At 42.4% G+C, this 18,348-nt stretch overlaps 1 protein-coding gene across 1 annotated transcript; it reads left to right on the forward strand.

The window, feature by feature from the left end:
* Positions 1-5,162: 5,162 nt before the first annotated feature.
* Positions 5,163-15,171, forward strand: ZFAND1 (zinc finger AN1-type containing 1). The gene is given in 9 exon segments (XM_043507671.1): positions 5,163-5,293; positions 8,287-8,327; positions 9,753-9,793; positions 10,057-10,153; positions 10,156-10,183; positions 10,270-10,361; positions 10,843-10,967; positions 13,953-14,108; positions 14,214-15,171. Coding segments are annotated over 9 exon segments (867 nt in total). The 5' UTR covers positions 5,163-5,177; the 3' UTR covers positions 14,385-15,171.
* Positions 15,172-18,348: the final 3,177 nt, after the last annotated feature.

The raw sequence follows: 18,348 nt of genomic DNA on the forward strand, positions 1-18,348 counted from the left end.
AGCTTGCACCCGTCCACCTCCCAGACTTTCAAATAAGCCTGTCTTGCTGCTCTGAGTGGCAAAGTACGGGGCAGGAGGTCCTGGGGGGGCAGTCAGGTGACAGGGGGTGGTTGAATGGGGCGGAGGTTCGGGGAAGGGGGTGGTCAGGAGACAGGGAGCAAGGGTGGTGGAGGGTCGGGGAGGATCCTGAGGGGGAACAGGGAGCAGGGGGCTTGGATAGGCAGTGTGATCCTGGGGGGCAGTTAGGGACGGGGGTCCCGGGAGGGGGTGGTCATATTCAGAGTGATCCAGATGGGACTGGAGATCTCAGTCTTAGGACTCAAGCTTCCCCTGGATAAAGCATCAAGCAGATCTAAGATAAAAGATCAAGACCCAAGACTTCTTTATATAGTTCCAGGCCTTCTCTTGACAGCATGGAGTTCTTAGGCGAACAACAGGCAATCATAGAGACTTTGAAGTATATCTATTTCCTAAGCATCACCAGTAATTAGTTATGGGATTAACATAAGGCAATTGCCAGTTTTCCACCATTCAGAGGTGATTTGCTATACATTTCAAAGAGAGATGAATACAGTGATGTCACTATATTTATAGTTCACTTAAATGTTAAGATTTCCTTTTGATCTTTGAATTAACAGAATACAGCATAGGCAGGGACTCTTCGGTTACATTGTTAACCTCTAACAATATTATGTAAACACACAAAACACAAACATTATCTACCAATATGTCCCTAAAGGTTGAATTTGGGTCATTTATCCTGCCGGATGCTTAACCCTTTCTGGCCATGTGTCACAGGTAGGCTTTGTCCACACCCACTCACAAATACACAACCCTTGCCCCCAAGCCATTAAGAATCTAACTAAATAAAGCTTTCTAAAAAGTTTCTCTACAGCTTGTGCAATTTTTCATTTTCCAGCCTCATGCTGTAATGAGTGTTTTTAATAATTATGCCTATTTCTTATATAGATCAATAGATCACAAAGCACTTCATCTTTTAATGTATTTAGCCTTATCAAACCTATGTGAGGTAGGGAAGCACTATTAGTCCCATTTTAATGATGGGGAAACTGAAGCACAGAGAGGCTAAGTGACTTGCCTATGGAATACTAGATGTGCATGATAGAGCTGGGAACTGAACACGCGTCTCCTGTACCCAGGCTAGTGCCCTAACCACCGGACCATGGTACCCCTCAAAGGGCAAACCACACACAAAGGGAACTTTTCCAGAAAAGATGACCACTCTTATTTCAGGTTTCAGAGTAGCAGCCATGTTAGTCTGTATTCGCAAAAAGAAAAGGAGTACTTGTGGCACCTAGAGACTAACAAATTTATTTGAGCATAAGTTAAAATAGTATATATAGTATATATTTATAGTATTTAAATCTCCCCACTGTATTTTCCACCAAATGCATCCGATGAAGTGAGCTGTAGCTCATGAAAGCTTATGGTCAAATAAATTTGTTAGTCTCTAAGGTGCCACAAGTACTCTTATTTCAGTTTCACATAGCTAAATTGCCAAGAGTATATTGTTGATTCATGGATCGAATAAGAGACACAACGGGACAGATTAACATGTCTGCCCTCTTACTTCAATGGAACTCCTAATACTAGTACTTTGGCGGCAAGTGTTCCCAGGAAGACATATGCCAGATGTTAATCATGTTGCTTAGTGCACTACTGGCAGATGCTCAGATACTATGGTGATGAGGCTGGTATAAGAACCTGAATAAAATAGAATAGAATTGGGCAAATAGATTGTAAATGCATTGGGACAGGGACTTATCAGTTTTCAAAGCACCATGGCCATGTAAGGTGCTCTATAAATAAATAATATCCTAACTTAAAAAAGGGGGCTGTCCTCATTCTTTCCCTTTGAATGTATATAATTCTGAAATTAGGCCCCGTTCTGGATTCTAAATTGAAATGAAAATGAAGATGCAAAAACTGAATTGTCCTTAGGTTAAAAAATGGATTTTAATTTATAAACTGCACAAGATATTTTAATAGTTTCAATTTTTCTGCCTCTTATCTCCATCTTTGGCAGTGTGCTGTCAATAATCAGTGTAAAAGTGCTTCTGTATCTAAGACACACTTTGGTATTGGGATAGTTCCTATGTGTATATACAGCAGCTAGTATAGTATGACCTTGTCCTTGGTTATGGATTTTAGACATTACTGTAATACAAATGACTAAATAAGTATTTAAAGGAGGCCTGGTAATATTTTAGTAAATAATTCAAGTCAGATAGAATTTATAATTTGTCACTGCATAGGATACAAAAGTACTTTGGACACTGACTTTGAAAAAGATTTAAACCGCAGGGGGGCGGGGTGCTGAGGGGAGGGGCTTTAGCCCCGTGGGGGGGCAACGTGCTGGGATCAGGGCTTCAGCCCCATGGGAGGTGCTGGGGCTTAGGGCTTCTGCGCCATGGAACATGCCAGGACTTGGGCTGTCAGTCCCATGGGAAGTGCTAGGGCTCCCAAAGGTTTGAAAATATTTACTGGAGCTCTGCTCTGCACGGCTCCAGCTGAATTTAAGCCCTGCCCAAATCATTAAGTTTGGATCCAAATCTGAACTTCCCAAGTGTTTGCAGGGAGTTGTATGTGAAGTTTTAGATCAGGCTATCTCTGTGAAACATCAATGCTAATGGGCTTCCAAGTGCGTACACACAGAGTCACAGTATTTGTGCATGCTATAAAAATCAGACAGTCTCCCTGGTTTTGCTGCATTATAACTCATATATTGATCAGGAAATCACTAGTAAAGCCATTCGTCAGACAGTAATCAAACTGCTTTGCACTTGTCAGGATACACCACCTGTCATCCAAGGACCTCCAACTTTTTACAAGCAATAATTGGTCCTCACAACAGCCCTTTGAAACTAGCAACAGCTCTAGTATCCAATATTAGTAGTACCACCTGTCCAGTACAAGGACCACTAACAATTTCTGATGAAAGATGCACTACTATTACAGTATTATTTGCTGAGGAGAAATAATATGCTTACCAATATATATTTACTAGTATGGCATAATTCCATCCTCGGAGAGCTTAAGACCTGATTTGCTGATAAGCACCCTTATTTCCCATTGTCTACAACTCAGGTCTTCTGAAAAATCAGAAATTAGACGATACAGTATCCCTGCAGTACACAGGGAACAATGCAAATCCAATGTGGCAGCACTGACCAAGAAATATGATAACTGAAAGGGTTCATGCAATAGGTGTATTTTCTGGGAGATATGAAATATTAACTTTGAAGGAAATTACCATTAGCATTAATTGCTAAAACATTAAACATCTAGCAACTTCTTAATTGGTCTCACACCATACATTTTGAGGAACTAATCATTTAACGTATTCAAATCCACACAAAGTTCATAGTGATTGAAATGTCACTGTTTGATGGTTGGTCAGTAGTTTATATGATAACTTTCAGAGTAGCAGCCGTGTTAGTCTGTATTCGCAAAAAGGAAAGGTGTACTTGTGGCACCTTAGAGACTAACAAATTTATTTGAGCATAAGCTTTCGTGAGCTACAGCTCACTTCATCTGATGCATTCAGTGGAAAATACAGTGGGGAGATTTATATACACAGAGAACATGAAACAACGGGTGTTACCATACACGCTGTAAGGAGAGTGATCATTTAAGATGAGCTATTACCAGCAGGAGATCGGGGGGTGGGGGGGAAGGAAGAAAACCTTTTGTAGTGATAATCAAGGTGGGCCATTTCCAGCAGTTGACAAGAAAGTCTGAGGAACGGTGGGGGAAATAACGTGGGGAAAATAGTTTTACTTTACTAAACAGTGTGTATGGTAACACCCATTGTTTCATGTTCTCTGTGTATATAAATCTCCCCCACTGTATTTTCCACTGAATGCATCCAATGAAGCGAGCTGTAGCTCACAGAAGCTTATGCTCAAATAAATTTGTTAGTCTCTAAGATGCCACAAGTATTCCTTTTCTTTATATGATAACTGATACCCAAGTATTTTAGACAGATTTGCAAATAAGAAAGAATACTTGATAATGGTCCCTTGATAAAATGAACATGTAAATATCACTAGTACAATTCTGACTGGTGCCTTTTATTAGCATCAGTGCAGTTCAGACTGGATTAAGTGTGTACTAACTAATAGCCTGAGCGATAGTCTCAGTGGACAGGCTAAGAGGTGATTAGGCAAGGAAACTGAAGGTAGACCCAGATCCACATAGGGACTTAGGCACCATGAAAATCACCGGAATCCACAAAGTCGGGGCTTGGCACCTAGGATCTTTGTACAATGAATGAGGAGAAATAGGTGCCTAAGAATGGGATCCACAAAAGCCAGCACACTAGGCAGGATGCTGCCTAAATGGAGATGCTGATGAGAATGTGTGCCCTAAGCCTCACTCCCTCCCAGAGTTAGGCACTTATCCCTGCTTGCGATCCACAGCTAGGAACCCCTCTCTTCAAGTCAGACAGCTTACAAGCCCAAGCAATTCTTTCAAGAAATGTGGGAGGAAGAGACGATCAAAGCATCACCTTCCTTATAACTAACCATTGGGCTGAAAGCATTCACCCAGGCTGTGGGAGATCCAGGTTCAATTCCTCCCTTTGCCTGATGAGGCAAAAGTATTTGAACAGCAGTCTCCTGCCACTCAGGAGAGTGCCCCAATCACTGGGCTATGGGATACTCTGAGGTGGAGCTTCCTCAAGCTCTTTTGAAGCTATTCCACTTTGGCTAATTAAATAGTCATTGAGCCAAAGAGCAAGTATGAGAATGACTCTAAAACCCAGTGGTTAGGGCACTCACCTGGAAAGTAAGAGACCTAGGGTCCAGTCCTCCTGCCCCAATTATTTATATTACAGCCCGTGGTGCAAGTGGGGTGGTATGGTCTAGTACGCCGTACCAGTAACATATTTATAGCTGGTCCGCTGTTCCAGAAAGACACAGGAGAAGCAGAACGTGGGGCCGCCTGGCAGTCCCACACCAGCAGCTCCTCTGGCGCGACTATACCTCCCCCAGCCCTTCCACGCAGCTGTGTCTAGCATCTTCTGTCTGGGGTCTCTTTTTGCGAATACAGACTAACACGGCTGCTACTCTGAAACCTGTCTGGGGTCTGTAGGCAGCCCCACCAAAAGACAGGGCTAGGCGCGGTACCGGTACAGCAGTGCCAGAGGAGCTGGCATGCGGCGGCGCCGTGGCTCCATGTTCTGCTCCTGTCGCTGCTGCGGTTCCTGGGATAGCCCCTGCAGTTCAGAAATCTCCAGCGCAACAGGAGGAGAACAGAGCCTCCCCCCTAGGTAACCTGGGATGGACCATGGGGAGGGAGAAGACTGTGGGGCCCCGAGCTGGGGGAGTGGGGTGGGGGGTCACGTGAGACAATCACATGCCGCCCGCTTTAGCTGGTGCAGCAGACCAGTAAGAAATGAATTCTACTTGCACCACCGATTCTAGCTCATATTTATACACAGTGGAGCAGCTTCAGCAAGAGCGCACCCGTTCTGGGCACCACCAAAAATTATACACCCCTGCCAGGAACCCCTCAGCATTGAACACCCTTCCACAAGACACGGCCATCCTGACTCCTCCAGCCCATGCACCCCCTCTGCAAACTCCACACCCCACTCCTTGCACCCACCCCGTCGCTCATTCCCACCCCACACCCGGCCTACTGCCCGTTCCCCTCCGCAGCCCCATTCCTCGCACCCACCCCCCTCCAAGCACCCACCGCGCCCTCGCACTCGGCACTGACTCGCCCCGCCCAGTCACAAGGCGTCTCCGGCCAATCCCCGCGGTGGGGGCAGTGACGTATAGCCCAGGACAGTAACTCCACCCCTCTCTGACCGTGGCGACCTCCAATATCCCAACAATCCCCGCGCAATCACACCGGCTGAGCAAGCGCGTGGCGCAGGCGCAGCGGGCTGCCATGGCGGAGCTGGCGGTCGGGCAGCACTGCGGGATGGAGCACTGCGGCCAGCTGGGTAGGGGAGGGGGCACTCGGGGTCCCCGCTGCGTCCGCTTGGGCGGTGCCGCGAGCACGAGCTGCCTGAGGCTGAGCTCCAGGGGCGGGACAGGCCGGGGAGGCTTGTGAGACTGGTGCTGTAAAGGGACGTGGCAGCTAGCAAGGGGCGTGGTACCCATTGCGAGAGGCAGGGACTGGCGAGAGGGGGCGTGGCCAGATGGGCGGGGGGCGTGGCGTGGCGGTGGCAAGGGGCGAGGAGGAGGGAGCCTGTGCGCGCCGCTGCCCCCTGCTGGCCTCAGCACAGCCACGCGGCCGGTGCTCCATGTGCGCCCATCACCCCCGAACTCAGCACAGTGCAGTGAGGCTGCTTGGTCTGAGGCCGTCCTCTCTCCCCATCATCACAGGGCAGGTGTAGCGTGTGTGAGTTACTGCACACAACCTGCCTGCCTGTATCCACAAGAGGTTGAGGCCCCTTGCATTAGTGAGGCCAGTTAGGTTGCCAGCATTAGCATGCGAAGGAATTGTGGTTTTGGAGGAACATGTGAAAAGCATGTTCCGATTAAAGGGCAGCATCTGAAGCATCATTAAGGAAAGGGTGCCTTCACTGGACATAGTTTTTGTTTCGTTACCATAATGTTTCAACAGCTGACAGAATTTCCAGCCCATTTGATGGGGATTAGAGCAGGTGGACTGCAGTGTGTAGTTTAGTGAACCAAAAAAAAACAGTTTAGCTTTGCAGAGCCACTATTACTGGGGCTAACAGGCCTCGTTCCTTCTGGTCTGGTGTTACAGTTTTATGGAGTACAAGGGAGATCTTGAAATCAAGTGCCATTCCAGTGCCTAATGAGATGTTTAATAGTAAACCACGCAAGCTAGGAGAGCCATAGGGAGCTTTGTGGCCACACTTTCTGCTGTTAGAACTGTGGTACTTGCATGTGTTTTGTTTACATCAGCAATTTTTTGGGAAAACTCTCACTGTTGCTGTGTTAGTGTAGATGGGGTTCAAATGTCTTTCTGTCTCATTGTCCAGCTTGCTCTGAGCAGTGTTAGGTACACATTCGTAAAAAAAATCTATCCCTATCTGCTCTAGTGCTACCACCATTGGAGCTGATATGGTGCAGTGGTAGTGCAAAACTGGGAGATTTTCTGAAAAATGCTAGTTCAGGAACAGCCATAAAGACAGCAGAAGCTGTGAGAGAGGTTCAGTCTTGTTAAAGGTTGGCAAAAGGTCACTGCAAATACCAGATTGATGGGTTATGTATATTATAATACCTTGCACTCCTATAGCACCTTTCATCAAAAGTTCTCATAATGCTTTACAAACATTAATTAGAGAAACATCACACCTCTGTATGCTGAAATCCCATTTGCGGATGCGAAAACTGACAAATAGAAAGATATGGGGTGCAGCTGTGCAACCTTTATTCATGTTGGTAATCATTTATTAATACGAATAGTCTTGTTGAAGTCAGTGAGACTACTTTCATGAGTAAATGCTCATCATTATGAGTAAAGTCACACACTGGACTAAGTGACTGCTGAGTTTATACAGGAAGTTAGCAGTAGAACCAGGAATAGAGCCCAGTAAACTGGACTGATTCCCAGTACCATGGTCTAAGTACTAGACATGATTTCACCCTGTAAAAAATAAAGCATTCATATATGACTGATTGCACCAGTCATTCTACATAATAGCTTAAATATCTAGATTTGCCACAAAATTAAGGGATGAATATATATCAAAAGATAAGATTGGTTTGTGCTCACCTTATAATAGTTGTACAAAAGGAAAGATTCTCCCTTGTACTCCATAAAACTGTAACTGGGCTACTGATGAGGGTGATCTTGCCATAAATAATAAATTGGCTGACACTGATAAAATACAGCTTGCTTTTTTCTCATGTTTTTGTTTAGATAGATTTTTATATAAAAAATCCTGTTAGCAATGAACTTCAATTCCTACTCCTAGAATATATATGAATACACTTCATTTTACCTCTTATTTTGTTAGTAGCAGTAGCAAACTAGAGTATACTATGCACGTTTTAAGATGTGCTACCAAAAAAACAAAATTGTTAAGTAGATTGAACTTTTTTAGTCTTTTTGAGCCTGTAGAATTGGCAAATAAGACTTGGTCCAAGTTATTAGATATTAATGCAGGCACTGTATGAAGGGCTGAATGTAAATTGATTTGAATGCTTTGGTAGGGAAGACATTTTTGTGTTTATTTCTTGGGGGCATTGGTAGTTAACCTTATAAATATCTAGACTAAAAACTAGTAGCTAAATAATTACCTTATGTAACTAAAAAAACCCGCTCTTTTGGTTTCAGATTTCTGCCCTTTGTATGTGATGGCTGTTCAGGAGTTTTTTTGGTAAGACATCATATAATATAAGATCTTAGACACACTTAAACTTGAATCCAACTACCAAAAAGGAATGTTACAGTATTTTAAGCTGAATAGGAAAATCAAGGAGGATGTCACTTTTGATTTAATAAAGAGGAGATAAAAAGTTTTTGTTGCATAAATTCAGGAACAAATATCAGGAATTCTTATTAATGTCCTATTTTATTTTTCTGGGTCTTTTAGGAATGAGTGCAGTTAGACGAAGAAGATGGCCATACTCCATAGGGCATATTTGGTCTTCAGCTTGTGCTTTGGTACCTCCGATTTAAGTCAACAGGAAGATTATTTTGTACACAGCCAGATCAAAACAGAGCTGCCTCACTTAGAGCTCCCTACGTTGGAGTTAAAATTCTTGGAACGTTGTACTATAAATTTAGCTCTTTTCTTTCCCAGTTAAGCTGTCAGATAAAGCAGCTCACTGCTCATAGGCTTCTTATGCTTCTTATTGCTTCTGGTAATATGTGGTCAAATGAACTAATTAACTTTCTGCTTCCAGTTCTGAGAATCTTGATAAATAAATGTTTTTTAAAATATATATATATATATAATGTGACACTCAAATTAGATTAGATTCTGATGTGAGTCTTCCTCAGTCTCTGCTGTTGAAGATGTTCTGCTTTGGAGAAATAATTCAATAATCATTGGGTCAGAGAGAGGGAGTGAGAATGTCTCTCTCTAGCCTGGTAATTAGAGCACTCATCTGGAAGATGAGAGACCCAGGGTCCAGACCCTCTGCTCTATTGACTGGGTCTGCCACACCCTGGGTGAGGGCTCTAACCACTGGGCTGAAAGTTATAAGGGAGGCACACACCTCCTGCCTCCTTTCTGGATCTTGAATGTATCGCAGGCTGATTGGACTATGCAAGCAAGATAGGTGCTCCTCCATTTGCTCCCTGTTTGTGGATTGAGCTGGGGTTAGGCATGAGATTGGATGCACGTGTCTAGAGGCAGAAACTGAGGTGGGCAGGGAACTTTTTCAGTAAAAATGTAAGTACTGAGCGAGTTACGGATCACTGAGGGTCTTAAAACTGGGATTAGATCTGGGATTTAGCCAGCTAAGTTGATTTGTGGATCTGGGCCTTAGTTTTAAGCATGTGAGTAGTCCCTTTCACTAAAAGTACTTTGCTGAGTTGGGGCCTAATTTTTGAGAACTAAACCTTCATATGCTGTCGAGCAATATGATACTTTTAGTTTTAAAACCAATCCCCTTGATAAAAATCTGTAGGCTGGTACAAGTTTTGGAAGAGAATAGTGGTTATTTAATTGAAATTTGATCATGATGTAAGCCTTGCTACATTACAACTTATCAAACACTTATATGCGCTCATGTTTCCTTTTCGCTTTTTTGAAATTTGGATAGTGATGGGGTCTTTTTTTTCTTTAACTCTAAGCCTTCAACATAGAAGCCGGGATTCTCATGGCTGTTCTGAGGTAAATTGATGATTTGTTATTTCTTTGCAAGACATCAAAACCCCACAAAACTTGGTTATTAGGGACATTCAATTGACATAGCTACAAATAGAGAATTTGTTTTTGTTTGTTTGTCTGAAGCTTGCGGGTCTCCCTTAAAGCACTCTAAGTTAATTATTGTTTTTCTGTAATGTCAGAATCAAAGCACTAAAGCAAGTTGGGTAAGGATGCAAGTTATTTTTCATTACATATGTTTACGCTGCATGTTTCTTAATAATGTTTAGGTGAATATAAGAAGCGAGAGCATGAAATCGGACGAACACCGATCTTACCCATGCACATATAAGGGCTGCAATGGAAAAGAGCTTTTACCAGTTTTATGCCCTACTGCAAGAAACAGTTTTGCTTAAGGTGAGCAGAGAAAGTGGTGAAACACAGCTGCTCTGTCATTAACATATGGAACATCTAATGAGAGTTTGCTGTTCTATTGTTTATAGACACCGTCATCAGTCAGACCATGAGTGTGAGAAACTGGATACCCCTAAACCTCGCATGGCTGCTACCCAGAAGCTAGTTAAAGATATTATAGGCAAGTTGCCCAGTTGCGCATAGGTTATTTATTATATTATTTTCTTCAGTGGACTGTTTGAGCTTTTGTATTAGTCTAGAGGTCCAAGCTTGTCAAAAGAATGAAGGTTCCTTGAGTGATAAACCCTACCTGTGAGTGCCTATGTATAGCTCTGCTCCTATGTTTGGAGACATGATACACTGTGTCAGATGTCCCTAAAGTGTGCCCTGAAATCCAGATGTGGCCCAGGCTGCCCTTTCCCTACAAATACAGGATGAGGACAAAGCTGATGGACCCTGGATTTTATTGTTAATCAGTCTAATAGCAATTTCTTTTATGATGAAAGCTGCAGTATAGGTCCACCCATAGAGGCAGATCTAAATTATTCCAGTGCACTGAACTCTAAACATTTTGTGACAATAGACACAATGGTAATTTCATTTGTAACAGAGTGAAAGAAAATGTGACTTGCAGTAACTTTCAGAAATAATATTTTCCTCAGATTCTAAAAAGGAGGAGGCAGTAAGAAGCAAAAGACGGAAAGGAGCAAAAAACCGTGAAACAGCGGCAAAGGTGGCACTAATAAAACTGAAAATGCACGCATGTGGGGATAAGTCCTTGCCACAGGTCAGTCCTTACAGTTGCCTTTAAACACATCCGTGTTTCTGATTTACTCTATTATTTAAGGATATAAACAGATTTCTAGATTTTTGTTGTTAATTTTACTCTCTTATTTAGAGTAAAAAGAATATTAAAAAAAGTATTCTGTTTACATATTTTTGTTTCTGAATTAGCCCCTAAAAACACAGTCATTTATACTCATGCTTAACTTCACACACAAGAGTAGTCCCATTGAACTCAGTGGAGTACTCGTGTGTAAAATTCAGCATATGCAGGATCAGGGCCTGAATTTCCTGTCTGAAAGCAAATCCTCTTATATTGTGTGTGTGTGAGAGAGAAAATGGACATGTAGTTTGCTAAACAGCAAATTAATCTGCAACACTAACTATGAACAAATTGCAGCCCAAAAGAAGGCCTGGTCTACACTACTAAGGACTGTGAAAAATGTTTGTGCCCTGGTGTGACATAGTTAGTTCAGTTTAATCCCCACTGTAGACATAATCAACCTACCTACCGCCTCTTAGAGAGATGGATTACTTACATTGACAGAAAACCCCTTCCAACAATGAAGGAAGCATCTACACTACCATAGTTGTGCCACTGAAGCATAGACACGGCCCAAGTCTTAAAGCCTATAACCCCTGAAGCACTGCCTGCCCTCTCATGTGGATGCAGTGACCCTGGTTCATGCATGGAGGGTGCAATTTGCATATCTTTGTGCCAGCCAGGAGAAATCTAGCTCATACTTGGCCTGAGCTTTGAGTGAGAGCAAGATTTGTTCACACTTCTGCTACAGTTTAGCTGAGCTACATATCTCACCATAGCCAAGGTCAGCAGCATCCATTACTTCACAGATTCTTCATTGTTTCTCACTATGATCATTCAGAGCAAAAGCTCCATTTTTTTTCAAGCCAGGGGGATTTTTAGTTTGTAAATGTCTTTCCATTTCCCTCTTGCAAGATTTCATTCTAGACCAGTTTGTAATTTTACATATTGGTCACATCATATACAATGCATTTCATCATTATTACTATTAGGCTTTGTCTTGTTTTACATTTAATTATTGTAAAACAAACTTAGCTCTTCCTTCTCTGAATCCTATTATGACTTTTTTCTCTACTACAAATCACCACATGCTTGGAGTACAAATTAGACATTCCTGTTTAGGTAGCAATCTTAATGTGAAGTCCTGCTTGCCACACAGTCCTTAGATTATGCCATTTTAATAGATGTACGAATGGAGACAGTGATTAATGTTGTGAGATGCAGGAGGTAACATAATGAGTTTGGGTTTTTTTTGTTATAAGGAAATTAAATTGCTGCTCCCTAACTCTAAAGATCGTAACCCACAGTACAAATGGCTCTGTGTTAATTCCTTTCATTATTCATTTGCTTAACTGGAGTTTAATTGTTTAATCATCTAGAATAGTGATAATCTATCACAGATGCAATTAAACTCCAACCCACAATTCTCCTCTTTTTTCAGTTCCCTTCTCAGTCTCTCTTCCCAGCCCTCATTCTGTGCTGTTCTCCCCAACTCTCCCTTCAGCCTGGTGACAGATGTCCTTTGGATCCCTCTCTGTCGCATCACTTCTCACAGCTGGAAAGTTGGTCTAGTTAAGCCCTCAGGTTTTTCTTGTCAGGCCCTTTCTAGATTTCTAGGGTTTTTTTCTAGATTGTTTCCCAGTATGTCTTTACTTCAGAATAAACTCAAGTTACTCCTCTTGAGTTTGCCTGGCTTGAGTGAGAGTAGTCAGATTGTGTCTACCCTGGGACTGTACTCACTCAGGTGTTGCAGTGAGATTTCTGGAGGAACATCTCATGGTTAGTATTGCAGTAAGCTGAGCCACTGTCTGAATTCTGTCCCAGTGAATTATGAGAGATCTTGTCTGTCCTTTCTGGGCACACAGTAGGAATTGTGGGAAAGCATGGAGGACTATCGGCAATGGAGTGGCACTATCCTGCATTCAACTATAGAGTGGTCATGTTAGTGGGTTATGAATTGCGCTTGTTTGAGTTTCAGCCTATATCCCCTCTTGGGCCAGCTAACTTGAGTTAAAAGCAGCACCACGCTTGAGTTGAGTTAAAGGTTTTCGTGTGTGGACGGAATTTCAGGTTAGGATCAGCGCTCAAGTTATTACTTGAGTTAACTGCAGTGAAGGCAAACCCACGGACTTAGGGGTAGTGTGGGTGGGGAGATATGAATTCTTTTTAGGGGAAGCCCAAATAAAACCAATGAAAAGAAGAAATATTTTTTATCTGGTTTACTTGCTTTCAGCTGGCACCTGGCGAAGGCGAACCTATCTATTGTGTTTATAGAACATAAAATAGAAGTTGATGAATCCAGGGAAACAAGTATGAAGGGGAAACAAAACAGAAAAAAACAGATTGTCCTTACTTCATATTTAAAATATGCATCTTTTAGGCAACAAAGATTGTAATAGTACCCTCTCTTATAAATGCTTCAGGCATGGGGAAGGCCACAAAGCTTTTGGTACCTACAGGGAGGAGGGATGGGATGAAGGTTGAGAAGCTGACCTAGACAAAAGTGCTGGCAGGCACCTCTAATATCACTGATTGCTCTTTATCATCAGAGCTCAAGCACATCGGCTCCACAGTGTCCATGACTACCACCAGCCTTTTGTTTGCCTTCCAGCTTGAGTCTTCCACAGTATTGTGACATACACCAGCATGAGAGCCCAACCAGCATTACCTCTTTAAAACTACCTTCTTCCTCTTCAAAGTGATCATTATTGTCTAATAGCCAAGGCAGGGACTTTCTCTTCATAGGTATTTGTAACAGCATCCAGCACAATGGGAGCCTAATCTCGACTGAGGCCTTTGGGGATTACTGCAGTATAAAGTGATTAATAATAATTATAATTAATAATGTGCATGTCAGCTTAATTCTCTTTAGACCAGCAAAATTAACAGATGTGTGTTTGTGATTGTTCGTTTCTCCTGAGTGTGTTTCTCTGTTTCTTATTGTAGACAGAAAGAATTTATTTTCAAGTGTTTTTACCTAAGGGAAGCAAGGAGAAGAGCAAACCCATGTTCTTTTGCAGTAAGTGGAGTATTGGCAAAGTAGTAGACTTTGCAGCTTGCTTAGCAGACCTTAAAAATGACAACAACAAATCAACAGCCAAGGTAAATCAATGGTAGCAATTTTCATTTAATGTTACAATTCTTTTTCTGTCCTTCATGCATGAATATGAATTAACAAGATTTTTTTGTGGGGGGCCTTTCTTGCAGAAATTAAGGCTGTGTCATACTGTATCTGGAGAAGCTTTGCCATTGGACCATACATTGGCTACTTGGCTGTCCAATCAAGAGTGTCCATTATATAATGGTGGAAACATTATTCTAGAATACCTTGATAATGAAGATCAGTTTATAGAAGATACAAATTCATATTTAGAGTAGCTAATTGGTGAACTGGATGGAAACAAATATCACCAGAAAAAACACTGAGCTAAATCCAAGCACAACTTGCATTTAGAATGGGTTCAGACTTGATTCGGCCCTGAGCCACCCAGACACAATTCCCACCAACTTCAGTGGGAGTTGCATCTGCATAACTGAGTAGAATTGAGCCCTATCTCTAAAAATAAATCTATATTTTTAATGTAGAATAGTTGTGGTTACTTGAAACAAGAGTTTAACCCATTTAATAAATATTTGATGTTGGTCAATTTGAAATATTCATAAGACAGACAGTGTTCCAGTCACAACTGGCACAGGATACCTATGGGCAAGTAAACTAACTCATCCACCAGCTACCAGAACTAGGGAGTGGTTGATACTGCTAACAAGAGAATGTTTTGGTAAGCGGGCATCACCTCTATGCTATGAATCTTTCCATTTATTTTATTCTATTGCCATTATGCAACCAAATGAAACTTTTATTTTAGGTTTTGTATTTTAAAGTATTTTTTGTACATTACAAAGTATTGATGAAAACAATAAATGAATTAATAATGTAAACCAGCAGAGTGAACAGTTAACTAAGGAGATAAGCTCTTTATATTATTGGAGGGGATACCTGGTTTGACCTAGAGCCCTTCTTCATTCTACATCTGCCTCTTTTGTGGCTAAACAAAGTGACAGCCCTGTTGAACAAAACAGTTCAGTACCTTTCTAAAGCACGACAGTGATGTATTTTTTTTTATTCTCTATTTCTTGCTTTTAAGAATGTACAGGACAGAGTTTGGAAAAAAAAAAATGTTTTACAAGCTCACAAGTGAGGAAGTATTGTCCAGTGGTTAGGGAGCTAACCTATGGCTTGGGCTCAAGTCCCTACATGATCACAGACTTTCAATGAGACCTTGGACTTAGTCTTTCTGTTCTTCAGTTTTCCATCTGCAAAATGGAGATATAACATTTCCCTATATCCAAGGGGTGTTAAAAGGATAAATACACCTCAACCCTGATATAACGCGGTCCTCGGAAACCAAAAAAATCTTACCGTCTTATAGGTGAGACCGCATTATATCGGGGTAGGGAGAGGAACTGCTCCCTGCCCCAGCTCAACTCTGCTCCGCTTCCTCCCCTGAGCGTGCCACTGCCGCTCTTCTTCTCCCCACTTCCTTCCTTCCAGACTTGCCGCGCCAATCAGCTGTTTGGCACGGGAAGCCTTGAAGGAAGGGAGGGAGGGGGCGGGGAGAAGCGGAGCGGCAGCGGCGTGCTCAGGGGAGGAGGCAGAGCAGAGGTGAGTTGGAGTGGGGAACGGTTCCTCTGCGCCCCCTCCTTGCTTGCTGAGCCCCCCACTGCAGCCCAGCTCACCTCCACTCCACCTCTGCTGGAGCGGAGGTGACCTGGGGTGGGGGGGCCGCAGCAAATAAAGGGGGGGTGCAGAGGAACCGCTTGTGGTAACATGAATTCTGATATAACGAGGTAAAGCAGCCCCGCTCCCTGGAGCGCTGCTTTACCGCATTATATCAGACCGCATTATATCGGGGTAGAGGTGTATATTAAAGATTCTGAGGTGCTTAATTTCTACAGTAATTGGGGCTATATAAGTACCAAAGACAAGTAAGTTTTCATAACATGTAAAATGTTGTTTAGCTAATTATCAGAGATATTTGAGTTTAAACGGGTGTCTTCTCCCAGGCAGGGACCCATGTTCCATGCTGCACATTCAACACAATAATGTTACAGGCAGGCCCTGCAGGTTTATGCAGCAGAAAGCTCAGGTTGTCTTACATGTGCAAAGCTTTTGATGCTTTCAGAATGAGTTTACGCAAAGGAGAGTGACAGCCTGACATACGGGAGCAGGCAGGATGGGAAGGCGTCTAAGTGAAGGGGTTTTCCTATGCAGTTTTTAGGGAGTTCGGTAGAGCAAGCTCTTACCCTCTGAGAATGGCGGACCTCAACTAAGGGAGTGAGAAGTCAGGAAACCCAGAGTTGGGAAGATTGGTGGCTTCTCTGACTTGTGCTTTTTTTCTTGTGAGCTGGTAAATCTCCATATGAACATAGTACTGTTCACCCTTCATTCACCCCTTTTTCTCTCATAGTAACTGTCTTGTGGTAGGTAGGCAGCTAGTCATTAGAGAGGAAATTTTCAAAGCAACTAAGGGCAGTAAGGTGCCCAACTCAATGAAAAATCTCCCCCTAATTTTCCATCTTGATTTGGCTTTTCCTCTTGGCTTGTAGGTCTTTAAATATGAGCAGGTATGCTGGCAGCATCTCTTCTTACCCCCCTTCTGGATATGCCAAAAGGCTGCTGCTTGTTTACCTTTTAACCTCTGGGTGCCTCTTTAAGGCTCTTTGTGATGGGGCATTATTAAAGGATTTAAAAGCTATCACCACATGGCTGAGGGTGAAGTGTCAGCCTCCATTCCTTATTCTGTGCTTTCTCATAGTCCCTGAGGAACTATGCACCTTAGTAAGAGGGTCTGGACTCTCAGGGGCAGGAGTCATGCCAAGTCTCTAGGAGAGGTAGACGTATATAGGTGAGGGAGAGTCTAACGAGGGAGGGCTCAGGAGGAACCGAGGATTGTTGCTGGGGTTGTGAGAAATGGAAGGTGGATCTAAGGTAGAGCTGAGGCCCTGAGCAGGGAGGAAATACCACATGAATAATGTTATGCCCAAACCTGGAAGTGGAAGTAGACACCATTCCAAAACCACAACCAGGCAGGTCAAACTGTATCTAAGTCTCCAAAACCAAACTTGTACATCCCTACTCCCCCAAATTTGGGTTTGGTCCATCCCTACAAGTCACAATGTTTAGAATTTCTGAATACAGTTCCTACAGTTTGCACAGTCCAGCTCCTGCTTCTCCAAAAGGGACCATTCCCCCAATGACTACCCTGTCAGGCCCTTGTTTACTTTGGCAACTGTGCAAACAAATGGGCAGCTATGTGTCTAAATACCCATTTTTGTGCACAGTTTCAGAAATGGCATGTGCAAATGTGGATGCATAATTCTGCCTGTTTTTTCCTCAAAATATGGTCCTTGCCACAAGTTAGAGCAGCAATCTGGTCATGCTCAAGTATCTACAAGTCATTGCACTCTCCATCCTCCAGTTGCTCTAACCTCAGTTCAGCCCCCATTTCCATACAGGGTGTGACAGGGTCTGGATAGATCATTTGACAACCCGGTAATTTCTGTGATAATGATCTTGTACTGATTGGACTTCAGTGAAAGAGACAAAAGATCTTGATATTCAGCTCATTAGTAATCATTCCTGTTTTGCTATTGGATAACATGCATGAAAATTTGCTACTGTTTGACCATTTCCTGTTGTTGTATTACGATTTTCAGATTGTTAAATGAATTTACCAGATGCACTGCAGGGATGGCAGGGAAGGGAATGTGCTTCTGTTTTCTAGGGAAGAACATATGTAAGGAACTAATAAGTAGGGCTGTCGATTAATCGCAATTAACTCAAGCAAGTAACTCAAAAATATTAATCACGATTAAAAAAATTAGTTACTATTAATCGCAGTTTTAATTGCACTGTTAAACAATAGAATACCAATTAAAATTTGTTAAATATTTTTGATGTTTTTCTACATTTTCATACATATTGTATTGTGTTGTAATTGAAATCAAAGTGTATATTATTTTTATTACCAATATTTACACTGTAAAAATCATAAACAAAAGAAATAGTATTTTTCAATTCACCTCATACAATCTGCAGTACAGTCTCTCATGAAAGTGCGGGTTACAAATGTAATTTTTTTTTATTAGTTGCACTCCCAAAAAGAAAACCAATGTGAAACTTTAGAGCCTACAAGGCCACTCAGTCCTACTTCTTGTTCAACCAATTGCTAACACAAACAAGTTTGTTTACATTTATAGGAGATAATGCTGCCCTCTTCTTATTTACGTCACCAGAAAGTGAGAACAGGCATTTGCATGGCACTTTTGTAGCCAGCATTGC

Source organism: Dermochelys coriacea, chromosome 2, assembly GCF_009764565.3.
Source record: "Dermochelys coriacea isolate rDerCor1 chromosome 2, rDerCor1.pri.v4, whole genome shotgun sequence".
In the NCBI taxonomy this organism is placed as follows: Eukaryota; Metazoa; Chordata; order Testudines; family Dermochelyidae; genus Dermochelys; species Dermochelys coriacea.